Source organism: Leucopleurus acutus, assembly GCF_964270905.1.
Source record: "Leucopleurus acutus genome assembly, chromosome: 2".
NCBI classification, from domain to species: Eukaryota; Metazoa; Chordata; class Mammalia; order Artiodactyla; family Delphinidae; genus Leucopleurus; species Leucopleurus acutus.
In genome coordinates this window covers 80992749-81001771 of record NC_139143.1, presented here as the reverse complement: position 1 = coordinate 81001771, position 9023 = coordinate 80992749, and the positions used below count along the sequence as shown (strand labels likewise).

General features: G+C 62.3%; 1 protein-coding gene across 2 annotated transcripts; it reads left to right on the top strand.

The window, feature by feature from the left end:
* Nucleotides 1-279: 279 nt before the first annotated feature.
* Nucleotides 280-8104, top strand: LOC309957853 (ephrin-A3; the record flags this gene model as incomplete). 2 transcript variants are annotated; one of them, XM_082833376.1, is made up of 5 exons in its annotated part: nt 280-407; nt 6487-6800; nt 7270-7335; nt 7524-7601; nt 7812-8104. In XM_082833376.1, 5 exons carry the CDS (start codon nt 280-282, stop codon nt 7940-7942), a joined length of 717 nt encoding a protein of 238 aa, XP_082689502.1. In that variant the 3' UTR covers nt 7943-8104. The 2 variants fall into 2 exon arrangements, with proteins under 2 accessions (XP_082689502.1, XP_082689503.1); XM_082833377.1 differs by lacking the exon at nt 7524-7601.
* Between the last annotated feature and the right edge of the window lie 919 nt (nt 8105-9023).

Genomic DNA, 9023 nt, shown 5'->3' with positions numbered 1-9023 from the left:
CCTAAGAGTGAGAGGCGAGTAGCGCCCCGGTTGTTCCCGAGGGGGCAGCACGGTCCTCACCTCCCACGCGCCGCGCGCGCTCCGGGCCCGAGCGGGGCGGGGCCTGGCGGGAGCGCGCCAGGGGCGGGGCTTCAGGGGCGCACCCGGGAGGGCGGAGGGAAGGGCTGGGGGCGTGGCCTAAGGCTCTGGGGCCGGCGGCGGCGGCAGCAGGGAGCTGGGAAGCAAGAAGCCGGGAGCGCGGGGCTCAGTCGGGGGGCGGCGGCGGCGGCGGCTCCGGGGATGGCGGCGGCTCCACTGCTGCTGCTGCTGCTGCTTGTGCCCGTGCCGCTGCTGCCGCTGCTGGCCCAAGGGCCCGGGGGGGCGCTGGGAAACCGGCATGCGGTGTACTGGAACAGCTCCAACCAGCAGTGAGTCGGGGGCCCAGGGAGCCCATGCGTCCCGCGTCAGTGAGAGGGGGAGGCCTGGGAAGTCCTGGGGGAACCTGGGGTGGGAGTCCTGGGAGACCATAGCTGGGGGCTAGGAGGCGAGGGAGAGGGGGAAACACTCTGTGGGCATCTATGACACTCGGGGGGTGTCTGAAAGAGGCTGTTAAGGTATAGTAACCAGGGCTTGGGCCGTGCTGAGGAGGCAGCTCGGGGACACCCCACCCTACCTTGGCTTCTCTCCACACCCGCCTCTGGAATAGCTTACCCCCACCGACAGTCCCCCCATCTTCCTCTCCTTCGGCCGGGCTGGGGTTTGGGAGTACCAGTGTGCTGGGGATAGGCCGCCGCACTTGGGGGACCCAGGGATGACCTGTTTTCAGCCGTGAGGGTTTCAAGGGGTTCTATGACTCCTGCTTTTAAAAGTGGAGTCCAGAGCTGAGGCAAGGAGTCCGACCAAGCACCTCCTCAGAACGAAGGCGAATGGGTTACCCTGGTTGTATGGATAAGCCCGGTTGGGGTGACCTGGGGCTGGGCCGCCAAGTTGGGGGGCTCTGGAGGTGCTGCTTGGATAGGATGGGAACGTGCGGTACCGGCAAAAGGGAGGGAGGCAAGGAGACGGCGTGTCACACACGCACACACACGCCCGGGCTGGGGACGGCGTGTGGCTCCAAGAGTGAGCGGGCGTGCGCGGCTGTCAGTGTGCGTGTGTGTCTGAGTGTGTGATTTGTGTGTCTGCGTCGGCGATTGTCTGGGGGTGGGAGCGGGCGACGGGTCGGGGAGGGGGCTGCGGTCGCTGTCCGCGTGGCCGGCCGCTTCTGAGCTAGGGTGGCTGGCCGCGGTCTGGGCGGGTGTCAGGGCGGCCGTGTGGTTTCCCGGGGTGTGTGAAGAGGCGGCTGGGTGCCGGCTGCGGGGCCAGGTCCTCATTCTGCTCAGTCCTTGCTGCCCTTGTCTTCTCCTCCCCGCCGAGCCGCCGTGTGTATCACCCCGGCCGCCTCCGTGTGTGTCTGTGTGTGTGTGTGGAGGGGGGGAATCCCTGGGGACACGGGGGTCACTGTCACACCTACCCAGGCGGCGGCGGTGGCACTGTTTCTGGCTCCCCACTCCAGGGGGCGACTCGGGAGCAAATGGCGAGGCCCACAGGAGGGGACTGAGATGGCCGGGCGGCCGCGACCCCCAACCTCCCTGGGGAGGGAGTGCCGCTCGCCGCTCCGCTCTTTGTTGTTTGGGGCTCTGCGCCTCCCCCTCTCTCCCTCCTCGCGCCCGGAGTGTCAGACTGGGGGTGGGGATGAGCCAGCGACGCCCCCCTCTCGCTTCCCATGGAAACCTCGGGGGTGGGGATACGGCCCCTCCCCCCCGGACCGGGACTCGGAGAAATCCGAGGGGCACTGGGGGCTGACTCCCCTGCTCAGTCTAGCTCGTCTCCCTCCCCCAGACTCACACGTCCGCCCCCCGCCCCGCTAGAGTCTGGCGGGGGGCGGGGAGCAGAGAGCGCGCAGGTGAGGGGCCTCGGGTTCCCTACGACCGTCAGGGCACCCCCATATTCTTAGGAGAAGCCGGAGCCAGGGGGATGCGGGAATGGCGGGGGGGGGGAGGGATGTTGTCGATCAGGTTCCCCTCCCCTCATACACCTGGGCGCAGGTGAAAGCCCTGGGAGGGGGTGGGGAGCCCAGGTTCCGAGAGCCTCCTTTCTGTCTTCCCCGCTCCCCCACAGGTCTGGACCGGCAGAGATGGGAGGGGGCGCGCACCGGGCCGGGAGGCCGCCGCCGCCCCCGCCTCGCTTCCTCCGCCTTTGTTGCCGCTGTGCCCGGGCTCCCCGGCTCCCTCACTGCGGCAGCCGCGGCCCCATAAATCGTGAGAGCGACGTGCTCCGGAGCCGGGAGTGGAGAGGGCCAGGGAGCTGGGGGCGGGGCCGGGCCGAGCCACAGGCTCCCGCGCCCCCTCCCCCAGGTCACGTGAGCTGGGCTCCTGGCTCCCACCCCCCGTCACTTGCCGAGGGTCTCTGCCCCTTGGGATCATGTGGAGAGGGTCTTGCGACCCCGCCTCCTGGGGGTCACGTGGGAGTGTACTGGTGGAAATTGTGCGCTGGTCTCTTTGACAGACCTGGGGGCAGTGCCCTGCACAGCGACGGTGATCTCGCTTCCTATCTCCCACTCGGCCCCTCCGTTTGGTCCTCTGGAATAGGCGAGATCTATTCCCAGCCTGGCCCAGAAACTAGGGATTGGGCGAACTATACTGGAGGAAAGCGTGAGAGTGTGAGGTCGAGGGGTCCCCTGAGCCCGGAATCGAATGGGGGGTCGGGACTGGCCAATGGCCAAATATATGCGCCCAGGCCCGTGTTCCATTTCTTTGCAGAAGTGTGCAAAGGTGCTGGTCTTCACCCCTATCTCAAGAAGTGTACGGAACATCTTTCTCTAGCTGTCTCCCTACCTGTCTCTTTATCTCTGAAATGTTTCTGTTGCTTATCTCTCTTTCATTCATATATTTATTGAACAAATATTTATTGAGGCTATACTACCTCCCTGTTGGTCTTTCTCTCTCTCTCTTTTCTCTCTGTCACCGAGTCTCTGCCCTGAACCCCTTCCCCGTCCCTGATATTCTGCTTCGCGTCTCTCCGTCTCCGTCTTTGCTGTCTGTGGGCCTCTCTGGAGCGGCCTCTACGTCTCTCCCTTTCTCCAAGCCTCTCTCCTGTCTCATTCTCTTCCCTCTCTCTCTCGGTTTCTGGATCCCTCTCTTTCGCTGTGTCTCACTCCCTTTCCCCTCTCAGTGAATCCGGTTTCTGTTCATCCCCCTCTCGGTGTGCGTCCCCCCCTCTCTCCATTTCTACGTGTCTCGCTTTCGGCGGGTTTCTCGCGCTTCTCCGCCGCTGCAGATCAATAAACCTTCGCCGCCGCCGCCGCCGCCGCCGCCGCCGCCGCCGCTGTCGCAGGGAGGAGGGGCGGGGATGTGGGGCGCGCTGATTTTCTCCCATCCGACGCCGTCCGGAGAAGCCCAGGGCCCAGTCCCGGGCTGGCAAGACCCAGTGCGGTGGGGCGCCGAGGCCCGGGGCGCCGGAGGGGTGAGGGGGTGTCAGCGTGCACGCGCCGCCCCGCGAGCGTTCTCGCCAGTCACCCACCCAAGCCCGGGTGCGCGGACCCCACGCCGCACACATGTGGTCAGGCCTAGTCTGCTGGGGTGAGCGGCGCGCAGCCTCGGGGGCGCGCGCTAGAGAGAAGGAGAACCGGGGTCCGGTGTCTTTATCCCTCCTCCACTTCCTTAGCTCTGCATCCTGGCGTCTGGGGTGGGGGCAGGGATTTAACAAGTTCAGCTCTCTGGGGATCCTTTCCCTACTCCCTGGTCCGTTAGACACCCTGTTTACCTGCCCCTAATTGCCCCAGGGGGAGAGGTTTGCTCCTTCCCCGCTCCCCCGCCGCCCACCCCACCAGGCTCGAGCAGGTAGGCCACTGAAGGAGTGAAAGTGAGGGGTGGGAATGCGCACCGGGGGCGGTGAGAGCCGGGAGAAATGAAATAACAGGGTGAGGGGGCACCCCCTCCGGGTGGGGTGTGTTGACACGCCTTTCTGGAGGAGAAATGGGAGGCTAGGAGGGGATGAAGTGAGGAAGAATAGAGAACTGTTTGAAGGGGCAGGCACGACCCTGCCCCCAGATCCCAGCCTATCCTCTTCTCCCGTGGGGCGGGGGGGGGTGGGGGTGGGGTGTGGCTCTAGGTTAGAGAGGTGCGGCCCTGGAGGGGGGGTGAGCTGTGGCGCTAAGCCGGGGCCTAGCGGCACCTCCCTCTTCAGTGCCAAGGCTGGGAGGATGACAGATTCAATTAAAGCACCCAAGCCGAGCAGACACCTCAGGTCTCCCGGGAGGTGTGGCTGGGGATCCTGGCACCCAGCCCTTTGCCCCCTGTCCACCAGCTACCAACTGGGCACAGGCATTCCACAAGCAGTTCTTTCTCCCACATGCCCAGCTTGGGGAGGGAGGTGCATTTCAGGGGCTGTTCCACTCAGCCCAGGGATGGGAAAGAGGTGGCTCCTCTTCAGTTGTGGTCGCCCAGCAACCTTTGTATAAGGCTACTCCCCTCTGCATTAAGGAAACTGAGGTACCTGTAGGGACAGCTCTGGCTTTGGCTTCCTCTCTGCTAGAGCAGGGTGTGTTGTGGAGGAACTGGGCAGTGCCCTAGGGAGGCGCTACTTCAGAGGAGGGCTGGAAACCCGGGCGAAGCTAATGGACAGAGGCCCCAGTGTGCCTGTGCAGCTGCTCCAGGCCTGGCACTGGTGGCCCCCTCCTCAAAGCCTGTGGAGAAAACAGTAGACTTTGGGCTTGGGGATAGAGAGGCAAACCTGGGGTGGTGGCTGGGAGCTAGGCCTGGTCTAACCCGTTTTCCTGCTCCCAGTGCCCCAGGCAGAGACTCCTGCCCACCTGAGTGCCAGGGCCAAGGAGGGGCCAGAGTGACCCATCACTCCCATGGGGACCGAGTGGGGCTGGTGGCATTCCTGATGATTCAGGGAGGCCGTGCCCATTCTTACTGGGGTGCTCAAGCACCAGCTCTTACCTATCTGCCTTACTGCTAGGCTTGGAAGGGAGTGTCTGGGGAGGGGGTGGCACAGGCAAGGCCAAGGAAGTAAGGTGAGGTGAGGAGGGACTCTCAAGGCCCCATGCCACCCAAAGGCCTCCAAGCTCGCTTCCCTAATGGATCTAATTACTGTTTGTGGAACTGGAAGGTGCCTGGCGACATGGGGAGTGAGTCTCTCCCCTCAGGGAGTTCCAGGGACCAGGGACCCCAGTGGTTTGATATTTTGCCAAGTACCCCATGCCTTCCTGTGTCCACCACACTCCCCTCTCACTGCCAAGATGTGTGCATTCTTACGCTAAGGAAATTAGGGGAAACTCCTGCCTACTTCTCTGAGTTTCTTTCTCCATTCAGATGTTTCTCCCATCCCCACACCACTCAGTACCACCATGGAGAACAGTAACACCAACATTTTGATGGTAACTAGCAAGGCAGGTGGGGATTACAAGGGACCCAGCAACTGCTTCTCTGCTCATAGAAGGATCAGGGAAGTAAGAGGCACAGCCATCTTGTCTGGGCACTGTGCCCACTACTCTTCCCAGCATCGTCATCACCTGGGGCGTTGGCGTCCAGGTTGAGGAGGGAGGTGTATAGAGACAGAAGTTTTGGCTGGTTAGCGTGACACCACACGGAGCCTTGGTGTTGAGTCCCTTAGCTCCCTGATCTATTGTGTCACGTTATTGGGGACCTAATTGTCCGTGGCCTCAGGGTGGAGGTCAGTGGGACTCAAGGTACAGAGGCCAGTCATACCGTAGAGAGAGCATGTGCCAGTGTGTGTGTGTATGGGAAGAGCAGGAAGAGAGCTTGCGATTGCTGGGGTCAACCAATACTGGCATGCCAGTCCAGCACACACATCACCTACTTTTTCTATGTGTATGCCGCCTATGAGTGGGCGGTGAACATATTTGTGTGTGTGCCATAGAACTTGTGCATGTATATGCATGAAGCCTCCATACATGCGTCTGAGAGGGCAGGTCCTGTCCGACTCGCCTTTGGGGCCGACTGGCAGCAGCAGGAAAGCATGCTGGGAGAGGCGATGGAGAGTGCGCATCCCTCGAAGGGATCCCTCCCACTTTCACACTTCCATTCCTTCTATCCTTCCTCCCTACTAGTGAATTATGGGGGATGGACAGAGGAAATCCGGGCCTGGGTCTGGGAGTCGCTGGGGCCTGCGCCGTTTCTGTGGTTACCAAAGCAAACGTTCCCTTCTTCCCTCCACCCTTCTCCCCCGCCTCTTTTCCTTCGGAGGCCGGCAGGGCTTCCCTGTGCCTTTGCTACCCTCTGGTGGCCACCATGAGAAGGGCAGAACAAGGAGTGGGCCTGGAAGGATAGTTGGGGGACTGGCGGCACTAGGGCCCTGGGGACAGAGACAGGGACTGAGAAGGGAGGAAGCTCAGAAGAAAAACCGGGAGGCTCCGAGGACCCTGGGGAAGGTCTGCGGAGCGGTGAGGTGGAAAGTGGGTTGGCTTTGGGTTTGTTCTCTCTGACCCGCTTCCTCTCCCCACAGCCTGCGGCGAGAGGGCTACACAGTGCAGGTGAATGTGAACGATTATCTGGATATTTACTGCCCGCACTACAACAGCTCAGGGGTGGGCCCGGGGGCGGGGCCAGGGCCCGGAGGCGGGGCGGAGCAGTACGTGCTGTATATGGTGAGCCGGGCAGGCTACCGCACCTGCAACGCCAGCCAAGGCTTCAAGCGCTGGGAGTGCAACCGACCGCACGCTCCCCACAGCCCCATCAAGTTCTCGGAGAAGTTCCAGCGCTACAGCGCCTTCTCTCTGGGCTACGAGTTCCACGCGGGCCACGAGTACTACTACATCTGTAAGTGACGGCCAGGCGGCGGACCAGGGCGGGACCTAAGAGTGCCAGGGGGTGGAGTCCCGAGGGGCCGGCGGCGGGCCAACGCTGCAAGGCACTAGGTCTCCGTCGCTTGGAGTGATACCTCGGGATGAGGCGTGGGGGCTGGGGACCTCAGGGTTCCAGCTCAGAGTCTTGAGGCTAAGAAAGAGGTTAGTGGCATTCCGAACTTTGGGTCGCAGAGTCACTGTTTCTGTGAGGGCCATTTCTGGGCCGGGACCTCAGGGGTCATTGTTTCTTGAGGGATGGGACCCAAAGGGCTTCTAGGGCTGACGGCGGAGCCACCACGACCAATGCGCAAAGGGTGGAGGAGGTACTGAAGGACACTGCCCAAGAGGGGCAGTTTGGAGGGGGTGAAAAGGAGAGTTTCTGAGCGAGGAGGGCACGGGGTGTAAATCTGGAGAAAGCCACTCAGGCCCAATCTCCTCCCCAGCCACGCCCACCCACAATCTGCACTGGAAGTGTCTGAGGATGAAGGTGTTCGTCTGCTGCGCCTCCAGTGAGTATAATAGGCTCCCAGCCGCGACCCCATTCTCGGCTCCCCTGCTTTGGGGCTCCCCTGGCTTCCTGGGGGTGGGGGCGGAGGGCACAGGCGAGGGGGACTCGGTCCTCAGCTGTAACAGGGGGAGGGGATCCTGGCCCTGACTATCCCCTCCTCTCTCCCCCCCCTGCACCCCCGCCCCGCAGCATCGCACTCCGGGGAGAAGCCGGTCCCCACTCTCCCCCAGTTCACCATGGGCCCCAATGTGAAGATCAACGTGCTGGGTGAGTGCGCAGCGCCCTCTGGTGGCCACTGCTGGAACCGCAGCCCCCTCCCCGGTGCCTGCTCATCTTGCATGTCTTTCCTGGGGTCACCGATCTTTACCACCCCCGTGGGTGGCCACGTCCCCCGCTCCACTGCTGCTGCCGCTGCCGCGTGCCCCGCCCCAGCACTCAGCACAGCTCTCACCAGTCTGTCTATTCATCTATCCACAGAAGACTTTGAGGGAGAGAACCCCCAGGTGCCCAAGCTTGAGAAGAGCATCAGCGGGACCAGCCCCAAGCGGGAACACCTGCCCCTGGCGGTGGGCATCGCCTTCTTCCTTATGACACTCTTGGCCTCCTAGCTCTGCCCCCTCCCTTGGCGGGGAGAGATGGAGTGGGACTGGGACAGAGCAGGGAGCCTTTGGCCTCTCCAAGGGAAGCCTAGCCTTGGGGCCTAGACCCCTCCTCTGATGGTTGGAAGTGGGGTCTGCACCATACATCTGTGCCCACCCCTTCTGCCCCCTCCCCACCAAGTAGGGCACTGTAGTGGACCAGGCACAGGGACAACCAAGGGTTCCAAGTGGCCTTGTGGCTCTGGTAATGTTTGGTACCAAACCCGGGGGGCCATAAGGGGCAGTGTTCAGGACTCCCTGCCCCCTGGTACCTTTCTCTAACCCCTGGTGCCCTCCCCCCTTGTCCCCCCCGAGAGAGAGACAAATGTGCCCCAGAGAGAGCAAATCGAAGTGTGGGAGACACCCCCAATCCCTCTCTTCCAGGGGCAGAACATGGGGAGGGGACTGGATGGGCGAAGGGGTGGCGCCGCCTGCTGCCCCCTTCCCCTGTTTACAGCAATAAGCACGTCCTCCTCCCCCTACTCCCACTCCCAGGACTGTGGTTTGGATTGAATCCAAGTTTACAAGTAGACACCCCTGGGGGGGCCGTCAGTGGACAAGGGTGACAAGGGGTGGGCATTGGGGTGCCAGGCAGGCATGTACAGACTCTATATCTCTATATATAATGTACAGATGGACAGAATCCCTCCCCCTCCTTAACCCCCTGACCTTCCTTGACATCCCCTTCCAGCTTCAGACCCCTTCCCCACCAGGCTAGGCCCCCCACTGGGGGACCACCTGGCCCCTCTTTTGTCTTCTGTGAAGACAGGACCTATGCAACGCACAGACACTTTTGGAGACCGTGAGACAACAACGCCCCCTCCCCTCCAGCCCTGAGCGGGGACCCAGCTCCCAGGACCTTGCCCTGCCCATCCTCTGTGGTCCCCACCCATTCTCCTGGGCCTTTTTCAAGTGCTTTGGCTGTGACTTTCATACTCTGCTCTTAGTCTAAAAAAATAAACTGGAGATGAAAATAACTGAGTGTGTGTAATTTCCAGGGGCCATCACTCTTCTGTACACTGGTTAAATAAACCCCACAGGTCACAGGGCC